At 48.2% G+C, this 22,674-nt stretch overlaps 1 protein-coding gene across 3 annotated transcripts; it reads right to left on the bottom strand.

Annotated features, from left to right (window-relative positions):
* Positions 1-1,156: 1,156 nt before the first annotated feature.
* acss2 (acyl-CoA synthetase short chain family member 2) lies at positions 1,157-21,498 on the bottom strand. 3 transcript variants are annotated; one of them, XM_082518364.1, is made up of 19 exons: positions 20,799-21,498; positions 18,671-18,866; positions 13,940-14,031; positions 13,702-13,805; positions 13,556-13,628; positions 11,888-11,963; positions 10,825-10,933; positions 10,305-10,349; positions 7,125-7,262; positions 5,970-6,140; positions 5,651-5,784; positions 5,450-5,582; positions 5,194-5,250; positions 4,056-4,136; positions 3,851-3,959; positions 3,495-3,563; positions 2,978-3,154; positions 2,800-2,874; positions 1,157-2,652 (listed from the first exon to the last, which is right to left on the bottom strand). In XM_082518364.1, the coding sequence occupies exons 1-19, from the start codon at positions 20,920-20,922 to the stop codon at positions 2,525-2,527; spliced, it is 2,091 nt and encodes a 696-aa protein (XP_082374490.1). In that variant the 5' UTR covers positions 20,923-21,498; the 3' UTR covers positions 1,157-2,524. The 3 variants fall into 3 exon arrangements, with proteins under 3 accessions (XP_082374490.1, XP_082374489.1, XP_082374491.1); XM_082518363.1 differs by having other exon boundaries at positions 10,305-10,352; positions 20,799-21,497; XM_082518365.1 differs by lacking the exon at positions 10,305-10,349 and having other exon boundaries at positions 20,799-21,497.
* Between the last annotated feature and the right edge of the window lie 1,176 nt (positions 21,499-22,674).

Below are 22,674 nucleotides of genomic sequence, written 5' to 3' on the forward strand. Positions count from 1 at the left end.
GTGTTCAAAAACAGCGGTTTTTGAACCGGAGTTCTGCTCGCGGTGGGAGCGCTGCCGCACAAAGTCATTTTTTAATCGCGAAAACGATCGGCTGGTTACTGACAACCAAAGGTTGAAAGATATTAAGGACACTTACCGCTGAGTTTAAAGTTTAAAGATGAATTGAGGGGAGAAAACGCTTTGTTTTCCAACACCGTTCTAAATGCCATAAGCTCACAGCCACAGCAGGAGTCGAACCCGGAAGTATCCCTCCACAGCCGGTTTTCAGAGTTGCCGCGACGTGGGAGGAGCCAATCAGAAGAGGGACCTCAAATCAGCTGACGTGGGTCATGTGACAGGGAGTAGTTGATATGGGTTACACGCACCTGTGTCTTCCTTAGCTGCTACCTCAAAGCATACTGTGCGTTGTCGGGCTTGCATGCTGCTCAGCAACACTCGATATCTATCGTTTACTGTTACTTACCTGCTGTGGTCTGTTCTTGCTTGTTTTCCTTCCAGAAGACTTTAATGTCTTTTTCTTGAACATCTTTTCCTCTCCTATCCCCCAGTCATGTCTGTTCTGTTTGTAATAACTTGAAAGTTAAAAAATAAATGAATAAAATAAAAATAAATCTTAATAATTTATTTGATCTTAATTAATAATAGTAAAGATCAATCAAGTGGACCAATAATGATCCACTTGGAAAAATAAATCCACTGGACAATAACTCTGCCTGCAACAGTGGCGAAGGCGAAGAAGAAGAACTTTTCATTTGTGTGCATTTTGTGCCAAATACATTTCCTTCTGTACGATGAGGTCAGCGCACAATGTTTTGTCCTCTTGGCTCATGTGTCGTCTGATGAAAATATCATGGATGTTTAAACACGCGACACCTGGAATAACAGAAGCAATAATACTTGAAGCTGACTTTACTACCAACTTAAAAATTATAAAGACAAATAATTTATCGAATGAAGGAGTGATGTGGCTGAAGATAAACGGCATCACGTGGAAACTGCACAGAATCAGCAGCTTTGATTGGTCCTTATGGGCTAAAATGGTGCATCAACGATTTGTTGTTGTTGAGTCTGAACTTTAACTGGTGTCATCAGAGTTATCCTTGATTTTGCAGTATGAAACATTTGTGCAGGAACAAAGAGGTGAGAGGAGCAGAGGCAGTAGTCATGTTCATTTACTGTCATTGCAAACACTTTGACACAAACAGGGAAACAAACAAAACGCCAAACTGCAAATCAGCTGCGTTCTTTCCTCCACCCGAGTCAGACAGACAGGAAGAGCTTCTCGAGTTTGTAACCCTGCTCACTGCTGCACATGTGGTTGGCACACTGATACAAACAACAGAATTAAAAAATAAAGGACAATAAAAGCTGAAATCGAACCGGCCTTTAAATCACAATCAGACGTCTGTCGAGCACACAGAGAAAGCTTTCAGGGCTCCAACAACCTGCTTCAAAGTGTTCTCACTTTAATCCACAGACCTAGTGTTCATGTTTTCACTCCCACCTCAAATTAAACCACATCGTTCACAATTCAGGTTTTTAGTCTGAACCCCAAACAGAGCACAAACTCTGCTGGTTCGGTCTTTTTATAGAGTAAAGTCAGCAGGTCGATGAGTTATGAGTCACTGAAGGTTTTCTCTGGTTCCTCCAGACTGACACACGAGCCGATCGCTGCTCAGCTGTTACAAACAAAACAAAAACAGCAGGACAGAAGACCCGAGGTGCGATCGCAAAAGTCTGAGAAGAAATCATGTTCAGAGGCGGCTCGTCCCCGTGCGCCTCTTCCAGCATCGCTCTGGTTTATAGACCGCTCCTCAGGAAGTCCCGCTCTCCGTCGTGTTGACTTCCTGCAGCAGCGCTGAGAGGTCCGGAGGTACCCGAGGAGACGGACTGAAGGGGAGATCGAACGCTCAATCCCGGATCATTGGTGGATGCAGATTCCTGGAAGCTTTGATCATAAATCAGAAGCATGCAGACACACAAACCTAAAAGATTCCTACATAAAAAAGGGACTACGTTAAAAGTAAAGCCGAGCGTTTTCATGGTTAGCTAATCGTCAGCATACAAAACGGTACTGTGGCACGACGGGAGGGGAGGAGTCAGCGTGGGAGAGGGGTAGCGCTTCACATCGGCCTTAAACCAGGAGACCGACACCCGACATCGGTCAGGTGCCTCTTAGCTCATCTTTGGCTAAAAAACTGGGAGAAGACCAACATGAAGTGTTACCCTGATCCTCAACCGCTCAGCTCGACTGCAGGGCGGTTAGAGCAGCGGCGTCAACATCTGGAAACATCTGCAGGTGGACGTGCAGACAGATGTGACGGTTTGAGGAGTTACTGCACATGTGGACACGCCTACGATCTACCTGCAGCCAAGCCTTCTCACATCATCACCATCAGGAGCTAAAGGTTGTTTGCTGTACAAGTTTATGGGCTCCTTCCTCCTCCTCCTCCTCGGCTGGTTCGCAGCAGCTGTTCCTGCGTGTGGCTGCAGTCGGCGTCTCCCTCCGAGGATCCCGGAGGCGTCACACCGCCGTGCAGCATCTGTTCTGGAAGAGCTGCTCGACCACCGTGGAGTCCGCCAGCGTGGAGACGTCGCCCAGCTCCCGCTCGTCACAGGCGATCTTACGGAGCAGCCGCCTCATGATCTTCCCTGCAGACGGAGAGAAGGCAGAGCTCGGCTTCAGCAGAGCGACTACAGGTGCGACCGCGTCAGCCGCAGGTAAAAACGACACACCTGAGCGTCGAGGAGGAACCCTCACACGTCTCTAACGTGAAACAGAGCAGCTAGCTTCGTTACCAGATCTGGTTTTGGGCAGTCCGGGCGCGTTCTGGATGTAGTCGGGTGTGGCGATGGCGCCGATCTTCTCCCTCACTGTGAACACGAAGTATAACTCGCGTCAGATGATGAGAGCTCACAGATCAACAAGCCTGACAGGAACGAAGCTTCGGAGGAGACTTACAGTCCCTTCACCCACCTTGCTTTTTTAGCTCCGCCTCCAGCTCGCTGTTGTACATCACGCCATCATTGAGCGTTACGAAGCAGTAGAGGCTCTCTCCTTTGACCGGATGAGGTCTGCCCACCACGGCGGCCTCGGCGACGGCCTCGTGCTCCACCAGAGACGACTCCACCTCAGCTGTGCTCAACAAGTGACCTGGAGGGCAGACGGGTCACCGTTACACCAGAAATCACCCTCGGGTGTCAGACACGAAGACGAGCGCATAAAACACGCAGGAACGCGCTGAGACGTAAAAAAGCTCAGAACAGACGAGAAGGTGCAAAACAAAATCTATTAAAAGTTTTTAAAATGATCATTTAATAAAAGAAACTTAATAAAATCAAATAAGAATTAGTTTTGGATTTTATACACTTACAGATCAGAATCCCTGCGGCTGCGTATGAAACAAGTTTACAGAGCAACAGCTCCCTCTGCTGGTCAGACAGGTGTTTAACAGCTGGGTTTCACAGGCAGTCACTGGGTGGTCGCGTCTTACCTGAGACGTTCAACATGTCGTCTATCCTTCCTGTGACCCAGAAGTACCCGTCCTTGTCTCTACGGCAACCTGCGAGAAAATGAAGGGGCGGGATTAAAAAGTTTAGTGCAGCCGAGACGTGTTTTAGATCCACAGCAGCTGTGAAAGCCACACAGACCTGTGGCCACGCCCCTTTAGAAACGCCTGGTTAATAATAAATATTACAGGTTACTTCATAAATGAGAAACTTCTGATGTGCTAAGGTTTCAAACGGTCGCTGCAGAGGCCTCAGTCTGACGCAAATACGAGCGAACACGTGAAAAGTTTGTGTCTCTTTGACGCTTGCAGAGTCGAGTCAAACATGACGCGCTGCTCACCGTCTCCTGTGACGTAGTATCCTGGAAACTTCTTGAAGTAGGTGCTTTCAAACCTCTCGTGGCTTCCGTAAACGGTGCGCATCACGCCGGGCCACGGCTGCTTGAACACCTGTGTGAGAGGGCGGAGACAAACGGCAGGTGTGACGCGCTCGCAGACGCGCATGAAGCACGAAGACAAATAAAGGCTCATTTACTCAAGGCTGACCAGGTATCCTTCGCTGGGCCCCTCCAGCTCCTCCCCAGACTCGTTCAGGATGGCCGGCACCACGCCGAAGAACGGGAGCGTCTGTGGGGACACGCGGGGGAGGGGCGAACCGAAAGCAACGAAATGAAAAAGAAAACATTTTTAAAAAGACGATAAATGGTGAGAAAACCTGATTGACTTGTTTCTGCGTTTAATGTCTTTTTACTTCACTTCTATCACCAGCTTTCCTCGCTTCCCTTTTTCCTTCATGAATTTATCTTTAAATGTTTTTGTTTTCAGATTTACAGGTTTCCTTTGTCTTGTTTGTGGTGACAGAAGCATAAAGGCGGGTCTCACCTGGACCCAAACGCATCGTCAGCACTTTCTTAGATGTAAAGTTTTGAACCTTTTAAACCCAAAGTCTGCCAGAGCTCCTCTTCATGCCCATAGTAACTACACAAGCTGTGGAATAAACTACAAACAATAGAAAATCATTTGTGATTCTGTTTTTGTTTGTTTTCAAACACATTTCAGAGGTTTATCCCTCAAAACTGTAAATGCAAAAAAAAATTGCAAATATCCAAGCACGGGAAATTTTTGAGCATCTTCATAGTTTCATTTTTGAGATGCAATAATTTTTATAAACTGCAGGAAAAACAAAATAAATATCATTGTGCACAGTTTTCAAAGAAAACAGCATAAACCTGTTTTCTTTCGAGCCTCTCAGGAACCACACAGGAGTCAAACGTGACGTTCAAACACAGCAGGAAACCTCTGAAAGGCCCTGCAGGGAAAAAACTACGTTTCCACCAAAAATGACGTCACAGATCAGCAACGCTCGTGTCTGGATTATGATGATTTTGTTGTTGTCAGTGCTTTTACAGCATTTTTGCAAGAAGCCGTTTGTGGAAGGAAACTGTGAGCGGAGACTAGATATAAGCAAGTACGACTCGTCCAGTTTCACATGCAAAGAAAATGATTGTGCTAGCCTACGTGGGTGTAATTCTACTGGAATTTAAAAACAGTTGTGCACAGCTGCAAAGAGCTTAAAAGGGTTAAAAGCCTCGATCACTGTTTTATCTTATTGTCTTCATTTAACCTTTTAACGTTTCTCCCAAACACACGTTTGAACCTAAACGTCATGTTCAGCCTTACTCACAGCAGATCCAGGCTTCATGGGCGTGGCCGCGGGCAGAGGAGTCAGGACATGTCCTCCCTGAAAACAGAAAGCAACTTTAATCTCAGGCAGCCGCCCAGCAGGGGGCAGCACAGCCCACAGTCTGAGGTAAAAGCTCAGCAGAGAAACAGCAGGTGCACAAAGAAGCAGAAAGGCAGGTTGGAAATGGAGACCGATCTGTTCTACATAAAGACGTTTGGAAGCGGCGGTGCTGAAGCTGCAGGAAACCATCACTCACCGTTTCCGTCTGCCAGAAGGTGTCGACTATCGGGCACCTCTTCTCGCCGACCACGTTGTAGTACCACTGCCAGGCCTCGGGGTTGATGGGCTCTCCGACCGTCCCCAGAACCTTCAGAGAGCTTCGCTTGTACCTGCACACAAAGGCACAGGTGAGTTACCCCGCAGGCTCCTCGTGGAGGGAGGAGGGGCCTCGGCTCACCTCTGCACCGGCTCGTTTCCAAACTTCATCAGCAGCCTGATGGCGGTGGGAGCCGTGTAGAACTTGGTGACGTTATATTTGTCCACGATCTCCCACATACGGCTCACGTCGGGGTAGGTGGGCAGACCCTCGAACTGACGCACACAAAAAATTCATGTACAAAAATAACTGCAGGAAGTTTGGAGGAAGTTCCAGCCTCTGATCATCAGACAGCTTTGGACTCATCTATCCGGGTTAAACCGTCGCAGACACATCAGTGTTACATCACACGTCAGCCCACACCTGTAAACAGGAAGTCTGAGCGCGCTCGCACACTCACCAGGACGCTGGTGGCCCCGTTGGCCAGCGGGCCGTAAGTGATGTAAGAGTGCCCGGTGATCCACCCGATGTCCGCCGTGCACCAGTACACGTCGTCGGGCTGGTGGTCGAACACCACTTTGAAGGTGGTGGCGGTGTAGAGCATGTAGCCGCTGACGGTGTGGAGAACTCCCTGCAGGCGAGACGAGAGGAGCGAGGAGGAGCTTAAGAGGAGCGTTCATATGCAGAAATGTGAGCAGGCTCAACGTGATCAAAACAGGAAGTCATCAAATGACCCCACAGTTATTCCACTTATGAGCTGCAGTGTGGGTACCACCCGTTTCCAGCAGATCTTAGTAGTTAAATGTGTGGAAGAAGCAGCTGGTGGAGGTGGGTGGAGGTGACGCTCGATGAAAGTTAGGGACAAATGCAATCGCATGGCAGGATGCTGCAAATGGACCAGGTGTGCCCCGCCCCTCGCTGTGACAGCCGGGAGCGTCTCCAGCGCCCCTGATCTGGATGAGTCGATGAGCTGGGACTTCCCCTGCTGTCGATCCCTTCTAGCACAAACCCAAACATCTCCACTGTTTATTGTTGTGGCCATTTTTGATTTTGTTTATACATTTTGTATTCATTTCTGTTTTTTCTTTAAAGTTGTAACAATATGCTGACCTGGTTTGTTATGTAAATTTGTAATTTATTTTATTTTTGGAAAGTGATTGGTTTATTAGCTTATGGACCCTCCCATTAATCAAGGGCTTGCGAGCACCCTGGAGGCGTGTGGTAAAGATGTTTGTTTGTCAGATGATTTGGCAAACAATGATTTTTTGACCACTTTTTGAACTTGTTAAAGCAGATTAACTTTCGTTTCATTTTAAGCTGTAAGAAGTTATTTGGTTGATTTCTGTTCATAATTTTCCACGAAATAAACATCATTTAGTTTTAAACGATGAAGTCAGAAGTTCTAAAACAAACCTGTCACCACCCACGTTTGGAAAATAAAGGCCGTGACAGTTATAACATTCATGTCTCACTCTCCGGCTCACAGACACCCTGAACGAGTTACTGAAGCTCCGCCTGCTGCGGTGAGCAGGTGATGATGAAGGTGGGCTTTCCTCAGACACACAGTATCTGAGCAGGACGCCTCATTAAGTGACCCACAGGTGTGTTTCCTCACCTTCGGCTTGCCGGTCGAGCCGCTGGTGTAGAGGATGAAGAGTGGGTCTTCAGAGTCGCACCACTCTGGTTCACACTCGTCTGAGACGCCACGCAGCAGAGCGTGCCAACACAGGTCCACCTCGGGGTTCCACGGCACCTGAACACGCGCATGCACGCGCACACACACACACACACACACACACACACACACACACACGTGAAACTGCCAAAGTCGTGCCTGAAACCCGGTCGATCGGCCTGTAAACATTCAGACCTGTAAAATCTAAGACACCAAACAGTTAGTCTGACACTCACACCTTCAAACTACTGAAGACAGTGAAGAAGAAGCAGCAGCTGTGAATCTGAGAGAACAGAGCCACAGAGAGTTAGAGAGGCCACGCCCACTGGTTTCCTGCGTGTCCATCAGACCCCGGGCGACGCCAGCGTTTTTAAAAACCACACAAAGGAACCTGAAGCCGAGATATTAAAATATGTCCAACGATGAATTTAATGTCAGCGGCACGTTTCAGACGAATCATCTGGGAGATTATCCGATAACTAACGAGGATCCGGAATAAAACGCTCCTCCCACGGAGGAGCAAAGGCTGCAGCTGTCTGGGGCAGGGGCGCGCTCCACCCGGGCACACGCGGCGGTTCAAACTACAGGGTCTCCATCTGGGAATGCCGAAGAAGAAAGCCGTGAACACCGAGCGGGTGGATTTTACATACGTACCAATGTTTGATTCTCAAAGTTACATTTACAAAATAAATAAATATAAATTTTATTGTGTACGTTTCGTAAACTCAGTAAAAACCCAGCTCACTGACAGCACACCTGACGGAGCCAACACCACCTTCAGGTGACGTCTTCTATTCCAGCACCAAACACTGACCTGTGTTAAAGGTCCAGATGTGACTGCAAAAACATCTGGACTATGTAAATGCTTTAAAGCGGACGTGAAGGACGAGTCGGCAACAATCTCCCATTACTCCCAGTGCGTTGGCTGCGTGGCCGCTTGGCTCCATCTCGTTTGCCTTTTTGAGCCAAAAACAATCCGCTGACGAGCCGCGTTCACACAAGAAATCGACCCGGGTCTGATGTCACAGAGTTGCGGCTCCCACAATGCTCGCGGTCGAACAGGAAGATACAGAGCTGACGGGTGAACGTCGAGTGGGCGGGGCCTCGGGTGGGTTCCAGCTAAAATAAATCTGCTCAGGTTTACATGCAGAGGAAAGAAGAGCAATTACCACCCTGGGACCTGAATCTTACCTGGCTGTCGCACAGGTAAGCTCTAGTGGGCAGGTACGTAGCGTGAAAACACGAGGCCCCGCCCGCATCTTGGTTAGCGAGGAAGAATCAGAGCTCTGTTTGTATCCAGAACTGGACCTGGTGCACCTCAAGGCTCTAGTTTGGGTCCTGCCTTGGTTGCAGTCTACATGTTGCCACTGGCTCCATGTTCTCACGCTACAACCTCTCATTTCAGGTTGCAGAGGACTTGCATCGATCTGCCTTTGAAAGCAGGGACAGACTCACTGCAGCTGTTATGCAGCTGATGTCAAACAGTGGATGGCTTCAGTTTTTAAATGAAACAAAACAGAAGTTGTCATTATTGGTAACTGGACCAGGCCTCTCTTCATCGTCTCCAGCTGCTCCACAATGCAGCTGCTCGTCTGCTGACTGGCACTAAACTGAACCCAGTGTCGGCCTCTCACTGGCTCCCGGTTCCTCACAGGGTCCAAATCTTACTTTTTGTTTTTAAATCACAAACCGGGCGAGCCCCTTCTCACCCGTCTGAGCTCCTGTTGGTTTATGCTCCAGGAAGAACCGCGAGGTCCAGGTCAGAACTAAGCTTAACTACTCCTGGACTGAAGTGTGGTGGTGACAGAGGCTTCTCTGTGGCAGGACCCAGACTCTGCAACAGTCTTCCTCTTAATATTAGACCTGCACAAACACTCTAACACTTTAAATCATCACTAAAGACACATTTTATGGTCTGGCTTTTCACACACGTTGAACATTTTGGTTTTAACAGCCTTATTTGTTGTTGTTTTTATTGACTTGTTTTCCTATATTTTACTGCATCATTGTTGTGCATCTTATTGACTTTACACTGTTAAGCACTTAGTGCAGCATGAGCTGTTGGTGATGTGCTATACAAATCAACCCGACCGTCACGTGTGTCAAAGTGCGAAACATCTGCACCAGATGTGTGATGACATCAGAGCAGCGATGCGGTTTATAACCCAGCCCACCTGATTACCCTGGGAAACAACAAGGGGCGGAGTCCTCTGACATCTACCTGTGGTTCATGTATGTGTCGGCGACACCACCCATAGCTTACCACCGTCAGGCACTGCTGACTCGAGTCATCAATCGAGCGGTGCGAACAGCTTGGTGGGCTCACCTGAACCGAGTAAAAACCAAAGTCCTCCGTCTGTCACTTCATCGTAGCGAGCGCCTCGTTCAGCGTGCACTCTCACTGAGGGATGGCTGAGTCATCGATTAGTCTTCATCCGTGTCTCCGGATTTTATTTTCCGGACAAACGGAGCTCTGATTCTTCCCGACTGGCAGCGTTTAGAGGAGAGAAGCGTTACAGCAGGTTTATCAGACACCGAGTCGTCTCAGGGCGTGGACAACGCCCACAGGCGAGCGCTCGCCTCCGTCAGGACTCACAGGTGAAAGTGCACAACACGAGGAGTGTTTGCACAACAAAGAGAAAGTGTTAGTGTTAATCCACACTCAGAATTCACTTTTTATTCCAGCGAGTTTCAACAGTTCAGACAAAGATGCGACAGAAAGCAGCAGCACTTCCATCTTTGAAGGTTTCCTCTAAACGCAGCGCTGAATGATGTCATTATTTAATGTTCTCCAAATATTTAAAACTCATTTCAGATCTAAAGAAAATCTGTTTTTATTGGTTTAATCTGAACTGTCAAAAATCAGAGGAACAAACTGCTGCTGCAGGTAAAACAATAAATCAGCAACGAGAGCTTTTAAATCTTATCAGAGCTTTTGAAAGGACGATGCCAAAAATGACTGAAAGCTTCCAAACGCTCAGTGAGACTTGAAGCTTTCGCTCTTATCACGTTTATTGTTTCCGCTCCGCAGCAGATTCTGCAAATTCTTCTCAGAGTGAAACTCCCTCTAAAACAAAGAGTCGAAGCAAAGATGTTATCGAGGGTCAGCTGTGAAAATACCTTTGGTACGGGACGCGTTTTCTTTACTCTGCCCGCCTGTTTTTCCTGCTGGATGGGGGGAAGATGGAGGAGGAGGAGGAAGAGGAAGGAGAAGTAATGAGGGAGAAGGATTATTGAAAAGGAAGAACACAAAGATAAAAATCAGGATCCCCAAAATCAAATCGTGACAGTGATGAAGTTTGAAATTTCAGATTTAACAGAACAAAACAGAAAAAGAAAGAAAAGTCAGCATCCTGCAGTTCCTCTAGTGTCCAGCAGAGGCAGTGAGTCACTCCCACTCACTTCCTGGTTTGGTTTCCCCTTTATAAAATTTTCAGAGCCAATTTATAACCAGGAATTTCCACAAAACTCAAACTCTGAACGACTACAACGGAGGTCCAATCAGACGGCTCAGTGGCTACCTCCATCTGCAACAGGAAACACTGCCTCCATCAGGTCAGAAGTTACAGGCAGACCTGATGGTGGCGGCGCTCGCAGTGACTCAGGTGAGGAAGACAAAACCTTCAGGTGTGTGGTTTACCTGCAGATCGGGGCACGGCCGTTTGGCGGGAGGCGACTGCGAGCCCAGAATCCCCTCCGGTTCTTTGGACAGGTGCTTCAGCATGATACAGCGCCCGACCGGAAACCCTCTGCACAGACAGACAGACACACATGCGTACGCGTCACTGTGACCTCACAAAGGTACGCAGCACCACCTAAACTCAAGGCAGGGGTGAGTAGATCCCACACTCTGCACTGCAATAGGAGCTCCCACCCATCAGTGTGTGCAGGCTCGATCATTCTCATGCAAACAACAAAAAGCACATTCATGCTGGAACAGCGATCACACACGTGACTCTATGGTGAAAAATCTACGTCACACCGAGCAGCAAGGTCTCACAGCACCAATCGGAGCACGAGGACCGGCTCCACACCGCGATGGTGGAAGACAGACTACAGGTGATAGCAGCAGCGATGACGTGCAGATACATAACCAGCCCAACACGGCTCGCTCTGCTGCAAGGAGCCGATAAGGAAAGTACAGGTATCAGCGGCGTGCTGCACGGCGCCGCTTTAACACAGAACGAGAGGGCAGCAACGTTACAGGTCACATGATTCCTGCCTTCATTTGTACTCAGTTCATAACAAAAAAAAAAAGACTCCTCCCACCTGACTGTCTCAGATTTGCCTAAATGAGAACCTTTATTATGTGTGACATCATCAAACTGAGACAGAGTCGAACAGCTCCAATAACGACGAGCTCTTCCTGCAGCTGCTACAATAAAGTTTAACACGCAGCAGGAAGTCGAGTCTGGAGGATCTGTGACACACTGCGTCACGCCGCTCTGCTGGGACCAACAGCAGCCACGGTTGGAGGGGGTGAAGTCGCTCTGATAGGCTAACACACCTGAGCGTGTACTTGTTTACATATCTTTGTGGGGACCAACAGCCCGTCCCCACAAGCTTGAAGACATTCTTGAGACTCAAAATGTGGCTTTAGCATCAGGGTTACAGTTAGGTCATGGTTAGGCGTTCATGTCAATGACATGTCCTCACTAAGATATGACAACGTGTGTGTGTGTGTGTGTGTGTGTGTGTCTTACTTGTCTCTGCATTTCTGCAGCGCTTCATCAGCTAAGAGCTTCAGGTTGATCAGCTTATCTCCTCGATAGAAACCATCTACACACAAAAGGAAAGATGATTTATCCTGCTGTCAGACACACACACAGACACGCACACACAGACACGCACACAGACACAGACACGCACACACAGACACACACGCACACACAGACACACACAGACACGCACGCACACACAGACACACACAGACACACACACACAGACACGCACACACAGACACGCACAGACACGCACGCACGCACAGACACACACGCACAGACACACACACACAGACACGCACACACAGACACACACAGACACACACACACAGGCACACAGACACGCACACACGCACGCACAGACACACACGCACAGACACACACACACAGACACACACAGACACACACACACAGACACACACAGACACACACACACAGACACGCACACACACACACAGACACACACACACAGACACACAGACACAGACACACAGACACACACACACAGACACACACACACACTCCATTAGCTGGATTACAACCGTTGCTGGTTTCAGTAATCGGGGTTCAGACTGGGGACTCCTTCAGCTCAATGTCAGTAATAAATCTGCGTTAGTGCAGCAAAGAGCTGAAGTCAGCATCCTCCATTAATCAGTCGAACCTCCTCCGTGTCGGTCCGTCAGCTGATCAGATATGCTCTGCGTGGTTTCTGTACGCTGCTGCGTCACTCGAGCACACGGACCCCGACAGCCGAAACTGTGACATCAGACTGGTGGAGCTCAGCTTTCACTGCAGCTCCATCAGCGAGTCACTCCCCATGTGCTCCACCTTCAGTCTGATCCTCGTCACTACAGCCAATCGCTCTCCCTTCCAGCAGAGCTGATGGGAAATGCTTTGCTTTACGCAGCAGCACCTGTGATGGTCACAGGTTAACTTTAGCTTTACTGTAAGATCCCAGCTTTAAAAATCCTCAGCGCCTAGTTTAAGGACGGATGCTTCCTCGCGATAACGTGCACACGGATTAACAAAGCATCAACTCTGCAGCTACGCCTGCACCAGTTTACCGAACCTCCACCTGTGCTGGTCACAGTTAACGGCAGCCACAGAGGCACTGGGCCTCATGATCTGCTTACAGGATGAATGAGTGTGTGGCCAATAACGCAGCAGATTAACTGGATTATATCACCACCCTCTAATCCAGCTAATAAGACTGATTATTGGCCCCAACTCAGCACCTCGGCCAGCGCCTCTCTTCACCGCCACGTCCAGCTTGGTGGGTGAAACGCGTGTGCACGCTGCATAAAAGGTGAAAGCGTGAACTCAAAGGTGCGCGTTTGGTATGAGATCATCAGGACGAATAAACGAGCAACATAAACGCTCCACCCTGACGCCGCGAGCGTCCCGGCTCCACCTCTGGGTGAAGACAGAGATCAATAAAGATGGAATGATTGGCGTGAGCAGCTTTTCGTGGGTCTGGATCTCGCTCCCCAGTTAACTCGGCCATTTCACCTTTTTTACAACCCACGAGTAGCTTATTGTCCAACCAAAGGAGGTCAGAGGTCAAGGTGAGACTCAACACTGCTACCACCCCCTGCAGGATTAAGGATATCTTTAATGAGCGGGAACTTGTTGCAGGTGCGTGAGGCTGACCTGCAGTGATGAGCAGGCAGCACTGAGAGTCCACGATCCTCTCACACAGAGACTCTGCAGAGAAACCTGCAAACTGAGAGCAGCAGACCAGCGTTAGCCTCCATCTTTAACTCAAACCACCGTGTTCACGGGCGTCTGCAGCTCACCACGATGGAGTGGACCGCTCCGATGCGTACGCACGCCAACATGGCGACCACCAGTTCGACCACCATGGGCATGTATATGGACACGCGGTCGCCCTTCTTCACGCCTGGAGACAAAAAAGAGAAGCGAGCAGGATTTACGACTCGATCCAAATATCTGAGCACATAAAACCATCGTGAACGAAACCTTTCACTTCATAGAGCGCTGAGAGGGGGCGGTGCCAGCGAGCGGATAACTCACCCTGAGCTTTCAGGACGTTGGCGAACTGACAGACTCTCTGCAGCAGCTCCCTGTAGGTCACCGTCAGCTCGTCGCCGGGGTCGTTGCCCTCCCTGAAATCAGCATTCAACACATGCATTAAAAACAAACAACAAGATGTAAGGTTTCCTCACATCTCGATGCTTTCGTCCTCCGAGAGCCGATGACCTTCAGATCAGGAAACACATCACTAACACGCGACACCGGGCCTGTCACACGAGCTGATGAGCTCGACGGTCACTTTCCTGATTAAAGCCTCTGCTCTTTGTGCTCGCCAACATCCGTCACATCGATTTCTGTGCTTGCGACCAAAATCTGTGTTTCTGGTTTGTGTTGCACTGTTTTAAGCTCAGATCAGTGACTGCGTACACACAACTTCCACACAAACATAGGGCGTAATTGTAGGCCACAAAGCTGAGAGGAAGTTACAGTGAGCGTCGGCGGGAGGCTCCATGATGCACAGGAGTCGTTCAGGATCAAATCAAACCCTGAGCAGTCTCTCCTCTAGCTAATGTTAGCCAATGCTAGCTCGGCTAAGCTGGCTGCTGGTTTCACATCATTTTAAATCAGCCAAAGTTAAAAACCGTCACTGGATTCACGCAGCGCGGCGCCAAAGAGCAGCAGAGGCGTGATACTCAGAACAGTCAGGCTGATAACGGCACTGCTGGTACTACGTGACAGAAATCTGCACTTTGATTCAGTTTTCCACTGAACGGTCCCAGAGGTTAAAGTAACTGAGGGCCATCAACGACTTCATCAGGCCTCTGTGCAGGAAAACACTGATGTTCATGCTCTCTCAGAACAGGAGGTCACGTCCATCCAGCAGCACACTCGTGTAATAAGGTCAGCCTCCATGTAACGACCAACGACCAACCAGAGCAGAAATTTGGGCAATTTCTCATATTTATAGATCCTGAAGGAGCCACACTGTGTTTGGGTGAAACTAATGATTGAATGACCTTTTACCCCAGACTGGACAAACAGGTTTTGGTGTTCCTTTAAGAACAACAACTCACAAACCAACCAGAGCAGAAACTCCAAGTCTTGGCACAGACTTGGTCTTGAGCAATCTTCACATTGTTGAAGTTGCCTCATGAAAACTTTCTGCTTTTTCACAACACGGCGTCATTCTGGCCGTTTCGGGAACTTGCAACAGCGACACTCGAGGGCACATCCTCCCTCCCTCTCCTGCACACGCGTGCAGTTTGCAGGGATGAGATGAAGCCTTTACAGCAGACAGAGGCGGACGAGCTGCGACAGCTCTGCCTCTGCAGATGATTGAAGCCCGGGCAGCTCGCCGGGCAGCTCGCCTCGCAGTGTTGCAGGCTGCAGACAGAATAATGTGGCTCAGATCCCACGTGGACAAACTCGACTACAAACAGCACCGAAAAACTGCAACTACAACCTCACACGCCTGCAGATTCACACACAGGCGCCCCCCTCACCCTCCTGTTAGATACACCGACATCGCCTCATTTACACACCTGCTGTCCACGCTGCCTGGACGCCGGTGAATCATCTCTCAGCTAGTTGAGTTCACCAACTCCAAACTGGAACCAGCCCAGAACGTGACTCTGTTCAGTGTAGTGCAGCTGCTCATTACACCTGAAACTGTTTGACTGCTGTTCGGAGCGCAGATGAAATTTGGCACAAACCAGGATTGAGGTTTATTTTTAAAAATTCATACATCTAAAAATAAGTTGCATACATTTCAGATCAAAGGCTGATTTTACAGTGAGCTGTGAAAACTTGTCAGTTTTACTTTCATAGTGTTGAACTTACAAACTTGCTAAAGAAAGAAAACGTTTCTTTCACAACAGGAAACTAACACCAAACACATTTCAGCTGCTTTCTAGAGCTTCGTGTTTGCCGTAAGAATGACGTTACGCTCGGCGGGGAAAAGCTGCATAAATTTGACACGTTTCAGGTGTAAAGTGCTTCTTCTGGCTCTCGCTCGTTTGTCGTCCAGTACGGACTGGTATCAGCTGCACAACCAGAACCTCAGCAGCAGCTGGGATCCCAATCTGCCTCTGTCTGCAGCAGCGAGGGGCGTTTCAACACTGCTGTGTGCACGTGCACGAGCGTGCACGAGCGTGCATGAGCGTGTGATGGTGGGAGGGCCGCTCACATATCTGAGCGGTCTCTGTGACCCGCCTGCTGCTCTCAGCTGATTGGGACTCACAGCATGCAGCTGTGCTGAGGTCCCGACCTGTGCAGGCACTTCCAGGCTGATATCCGAGCTGCCGGGTCCGCGTGCCCGCCGTCGGGCTCACGCCCCTCTGGCGTGACTGATTGTGTGGAGGTGCTGGGCCATTTATAGCACCACCACATTAACACTTTCAGAGCTGCACACGTGTCTGTTTGTGCATTTTACAGGAGTCTCAGCAAGCAGTTACAGCACGACCAGAAAACACCTCTGACATCATTTGTTTTAAATTTGAGCCACATCGTTAAACGGGACTGCGCACGTTCTCGAGCAGCAGCAGCTAATCTGGTGTTAACTTCTTCAGTGTTTAACAAGCTAACCCACACACTCTGGAAGCAAACACTCCAACAAAAGGTCACGGCGCTTCTTAGCCCAGTCATCACAGCAGCCTGTGTTAGAGGAACACACACACGCACCTATAAATACACAACAGTGTTGGATTTATTTTCAACACTTGGCTCAAACGTCACTGAGACTCCAGGAGCTGTGAGGAGGTTTTTCACTGTCTCACAAAGATCAGACTCAGTCGCTCTGGGTCCTCTCCCCACTCAGAGGGGACCTGCTCAGGGTCTCACGCTCTGAGGAAAGAAGGTCAATACAGGAAAAGGCCAAAAACCCTTAAAATCAGCGGAGCTTCGACTCCATAACCAGCACTGAAACGACCCTGATAAAAACATTAAAATATATTATATTAGCTCCGCCTTGTTAAAGCAAGCTTCCTTCTAGTTGGCTGCCCCACACAAACAGGTGGGTGGAGCCTCTGACATCAACCTTCTCTCACCCCAACCAATCACAGCAGATGGCCCCGCCCCTCCCTGAGCCTGACCCGGAGGTTTCTTCCTGTTAAAAGGGAGTTTTTCCTCCCCACTGTCACCAAAGTGCTCATAGGGGTCATATGATTGTTGGGTTTTCTCGGTATCACCTTGAGGCGACTGTTGTTGGATAAATAAAACTAAATTGAATGAAACTGTGAAGTCAAACCTGGAGTTTTAAAAACATGACATGTTAGACTCGCTTCTCTCTGCTTTGTTATTAATGCCTGAGCATTTTCAGTTTAAATCCTCTAAAACAAACTGAGGTCAGTGATTTATGTGACAGGTTTAATGCTTCCTGCAGGGATTTCTCTCTGCTGCAGGCAGCCCACAGGTAATTCAGCTCTGACACGGGAACAGAGATGTCGAGTCTTAAAGGTGATCAGCTGCACTCGTGTGGAAACATTTTATTACTTCGAGCATTAATCAATAACCAGATTAATCTGCTGGATGACGCTCAGCAAACTTTGGACTGAACCTTCTGGATGCTTTCCAGAGATTGGTGGATAAAAGCCCTCCAGGCCTCTCCAGTGACCTGCTGCTGCTTTCAGAAGCTCTGCTCGCAGCATCCACTCCTCTGTGACCACAGGACAGTGACGCAACGATGAAAGGAAGCCTGAGAGGGCAGAGCTGGCTTATCTAAAATGCCATTTATGTTCAAGTCTCTCAGACTTAAATCATTTTTATTCTGACGTGAAAATGAAACATTTTCTTCCTCCTCAGGCTGTTAGCTTCAGTGACATCACTCGTTTCAGATTCATGGTTGATAAACCCAACCACACAATCTGTTTGAGAGACGGAGACAAAGGAGAGGACGGCGGTGTACCATGTGCCCGTGCTCGGTCCTGCTACTGTTAGTGTTGTATCAGCCCCAAGAACGAACGGCTGGCTTGGACATGACAGCCAAAGTTCAAAGGTCGTGAGAACAAGATGCAGCTACTCAGAGGCCAAAAGCATTTTTAATTTTTTATATATTTGAGCCTGTTGTTTATATTTTTCCAGAATCTCGTATTTTCTTTTTTTTTTCTTTTAAAATATGAGCTTTTACATATCATTTCTATGTAAGTGTTATTTTATTCGTCGAGTTCCTGCATTATCATCATTTTTAACTCATTGCTCTGATTAAGCTATTCCACTTGCATTTAATGTTTTGGCGTCTGTAACACAAACATCTGGGATAAGGTCGCTCCTCATTGGTCGAAGCGCCTGTGTGCTGGCTCACTGTAGCAACCAAACAGCAGTCACACCTTTGCTTTGTGCCAGTGCAGGTAAGACTGATGGAGAAACTCGCGTCTGTTTGGCTTTATTCACACCTGAGATTCACGATGTCGCCCCCACCCATGAACCAGCCCCCGCCTGCACGTGTCTGCCGGGGTCAGGGACTGGAGTCGTGCCTCTCTGTCCTCAGGGCGGACGAGCAGACTCAGCTGAGACGCCGAGTGAGTTCAGAGGGAGAGTCCTGCTGGCCCGACAACCGTCATGAGATGAAACTGGTTTTTGTTCTCCAGCTGTTTACAGGACCCAGTGATAAGAACACAGCTAACAGTGCTAATTTTATTTTAGTTATTTATTGGGGGGGGGGGGGTCTCTTGATCAGAGTACACACACACACACACACACACACACACACACACACACGCACGCCTGCATAACCGTGCGCTCATAGATCTGCTGAAATCACAGACACACACTGACCAGAAGAAGGCGACTTTATCGGCGAGCTTCTTCTCGTGGACGTTGCGGTCGAGCAGGTTGTAGCAGATGTTGGTGGACGCTCCCTCCATGCACTTGATGTAGATTTCTCCTTTGGTCACATCAAAGTTGTAGTCGAGGAACTGACCCGTGTGCTTGGTCTTCCAGAAGAAGTCCTTAGCAACGTCGCCCCAGAACTCTGCGGGACAGGAAGAGCGATCAGAGGGAGACGCATCAGTTTGCACATGAACTGTACGACTATTACAACAACAACAACAACAACAACAACAAACAGTAAATAAACATGGGGTTGCGGTTCCTTCAGTTACACACCCCGACGCATCTTCCATCACCACGGGCATCACTCCGTCTGTGACATCATCGTTAGCGTGGAAATACCAATGTACCCTTACACTGTATTATTACTGCAGTAACATCCTGGTACCATTTATTATTCTCTTTGTTGTATCACATAATTGCGTGGTTACATTATAACTGCCGTGTTACAGTATTTTACGCCCTGTTGTTCTTCCTGAGGACAGTTTATGTTCCAAGTACAGAGTTTATGCTCGTTACAAATACAGTTCATATTAAATATGTCTGCCCTCCTGACGCACTGCTCTGATGTGTTTACAGTTTGTTTTTAACACTAACACACACACACACACACACCTGAAAAGGTGTCGCTTACAGCAGAGCCTATAAACAGCCGGCTTTAATCACTGTTAATAATCAACCAGCTCAGGTTAAACTGTTTAACAGCTGCTGCTGCAGCCAGACGCCGCTTTGCAACGTTTTCCTCTAAAAACTGTCATCTGTGCATGAAGCCTGCAGCACAGACCGGCTGATATCATGCTTTACACACCTCCCTCCAGGAAACCACCTGAGCAGGTAAAACTACTTCCTTACTGCCACCAAACTAAAATAATCTCAAAGTTCATGTCTATGGGTTACACTAAACTACACTTATTACAAACAGAACAGCAAAACTTTCTTTCAAGTCATAAAGAGAAGTTTCATGTTATTTTTGCCCAAGCGGTCATTTAGCTTCTGAAACAGAACAAAGATGACATGAGTCCAGAAATATTCAGTCTGATGAAAAAAGAAAAAGGTCCTGAAAACTGGAGTATTTCATCCAGAGAACTGTGGATTTTTAAAATGCTGCTCATTTCCAGCTCGCTGGTTTTATTCTTGGACTCAGCTGAGCAGCTTTGCGTGGTTTTATGTGACACTCTGCTACATGTTTAATTTTATAGATGCTGAATCTTTTCAGCTTCTTCGGCCTATTGGTATCAAAGTTGTTTCCCATTACAATAAATGGATTACATAAATGCTTGGATCATTCATTGTCACCCTCACTAAACTTTGATGGCTTTAACAGCAGCCTGCGTAGCCACGATGCCAACACGCCGTTGTGTTTCCAGAGGTGACCACATGTGGATGAGAGGGTGGAGTCAAAGGTATCACCAAATGCTGTGCGGTCACCAAGCTGCATCCTTGGAGCGTATTAGTGCATCAACCCGGAGCACCGCCTTCTCAGATGATTAGTGCAGTGACCTCACAGCAGACATTACTGGTCACATGATGTCATCACAAAGCTCCAAAAGGCTCCAACAGCACAAACACGATCCAGAGGTCCAGTTCTGGGACTCTATGGGTACCGACTCAGTGCTGGCGCCTCCGCTGGTCACTAGAGGAACTGCAGCTTTCACACCCAAAATCTTGTGTTTCTTTTTGTATTTAATCCATTTCATCTTTTTAAAAGTTGGATTTGTGGTTTTCAGCTAACTGGTAAGACTAAATTGGTCTCCATGGTCTCTGGCTATGATGTCACTGCACCTGCCTGATCGCTTGAATCCAAACCAAAGAGCGGAAAATGTCACAGATCAAAGGAGAGCACAGAGGGCACGCGCAGGGAGCGGTGCATCTGTACATGAAGACAGGTCTACACTCCACCCCCGTGCGCGTGCATTCCGGGACTATCTGCACCTGCCCATTCACACTTTATAAGTTTAGCTGACTGTACGATGACGTTTCTGCACTTCTGGTTTAACCCTGACCCATCACCTGTGTCACCTGGGGTCGCAGGTGTCGTCTTTGCTACCTGAGCTACCGTTTTGAGGAGACTCACCGTCCGGGTTGTCCACGGACTTCATGTAGAGCTCTCTGTACTTGTCGAAACTCGGGACGTGAGCCTCCTTCAGCTCCTCGGAGCCGTGGAACACGTTCTCCTGCGGGGGTTTCTCAGGGATCATGTCTGAAACTCGAGCCGTGAGCTCAGCTTCCAGAAGAAACAACGGGTCTAGCGGGCAGGTGTCCTTCAGCTGCAATTAATGAATGGTGGCTACGAGGCTAGCAGGGTGCCAGCTAACGGCTAGCAGCAAAGTTCATTTAGACTTCCTTGTTCTGCAGGAGCTTTTTTGTTGAGCTTCCGCTCAGACTTTGTGTGCAGAAGCCGAGCTTGGACCGCAAACTCGCAGGTGCGTCTGTAAACCGGATCCCAGGTGAGTGTGGGTGCAGCTCCCGTGGACTCTGTCCGCTCCTCTCGAGGAAAGTCCTGCAGATCGGACACGGAGCAGCTAACAGGCTAACGCGCTGAGCTAACAGCCTTCAGGAGAAAGAGAATTCACACGCGTGCGCAGAAGATTCCTCCCGCTTCAGCGTGTAAAGTGTGTTCTGGATAAATGTGGGCAGCAGTTGGACCTCTGGCCGAGCAGAGCCTGTGTGGACTCTCCGAAGGAGCCGCTGAGAGGGTTTCGTCTCTGAGCTGACAGGTCGCAGCTCCTTCTTTTTCTTCTTCTGCTCCAGGAAAGCGTGTGGCGCTGAGCGCTGTTTGGCTCCAGGGGCAGCCAATCAGAGATCACCGCTGATTCGCGGACTCACGGAACTGTAAGAATTTACAGTACTAACAATAATAAACAGGGCTGGTGCTGCATTCAAGTGCTTCTCACACAGGGTTTAAGATAGTAAAAGTTTTGTTTATTCAATTTTGGCTCAGTCTCGGTACTGTGCAAAAGTCTTGAACTTACATTGTGCTGGGAAAATGAGAAATAGGTAAAGCGATGAATGGAAATCCAGTTTAGAAGCCAAAAACAGAATTTATGTGATTCTAATGACCGTCAAGTCGGACAGATGGTGTTGCACGGTGAATCCAACTCTTATAGAACTTTTTTGTGTTCAATCCATGCGTTTTAAGTTTACCTGTGACAGAGCTTCATCCTTAGAATTACTCAAATATATTTTGCAATTCCAGAAGCGGAAGTGAATGGAAGGGTGGTGTTTTGAGGCTAGTTTCATTTTTCCTTAGATTATTGATAACGGTCCAATGCTGCACCCTTGTGGGCACAGCTGTGTATTACAGCAGTCCCTCATATCATATTTTTATCTATTTATTTTTTAAGTATTTGAGTCAATCCGGCAGCATTTCTCTGAGACAGGAGAGCGGTCTCTGAAGCTCATGACCCGTTATTGATCCTCGTGAAAGAGAAAAATCTTTAATTATACATTTATCACTCAGTCTCCTCCTAATCAGTTTTTATTCTGTAGGATGAGCGGTGGCTCGACAGAGCTCTGACTGTTTGTCAGCCTGGCTACAGAGCTGAAGAGAAACCTGGGGTTGTTCTTATTTTCTTCAATCAGTGATGAATAGTAAGATGTTCTGGCTTTGTGGAGGGCTTTCTTATAAAGCAGCAAACTATTTCTCCAGGCTAAATGATGATCCTCTAAATTTGTGACACGCCATTTCCTCTCCAGCTTACGAGTCATCAGCTTTAGGGTACGTGTTTGAGAATTATACCACGGAGTCAGGTACTTCTGATTAGAGACCTTAGTTTTCACAGGAGCTACAGTATCCAGAGTCGTACGTAGTGAGGAGGTGAAATTATTAACAAGATAATCGACCTCTGTTGGGGTAGCGTTCAGATAGCTGCTCCGCTCTGTGTTGGTACAGGGCATTGGAGATGATAACAGTGGGTGGATTATATTCTTAAACTTAGTTACAGCACTTT

This window comes from Aulonocara stuartgranti, assembly GCF_965226115.1.
Source record: "Aulonocara stuartgranti genome assembly, chromosome: 20".
In the NCBI taxonomy this organism is placed as follows: Eukaryota; Metazoa; Chordata; class Actinopteri; order Cichliformes; family Cichlidae; genus Aulonocara; species Aulonocara stuartgranti.

What these genes read in the sequence shown, in the direction of transcription:
- acss2 (XM_082518363.1), bottom strand. Translation starts at nt 20,922, where the DNA reads ATGATCCCTGAGAAACCCCCGCAGGAGAACGTGTTCCACGGCTCCGAG. An exon ending in GTCCGTGGACAACCCGGACG is followed by an intron (nt 18,867 to 20,798) that starts GTGAGTCTCCTC and finishes CCTGTCCCGCAG; the next exon opens with AGTTCTGGGGCGACGTTGCT. An exon ending in AAACGCGTCCCGTACCAAAG is followed by an intron (nt 7,263 to 10,304) that starts GTATTTTCACAG and finishes GCGCGTGTTCAG; the next exon opens with GTGCCGTGGAACCCCGAGGT.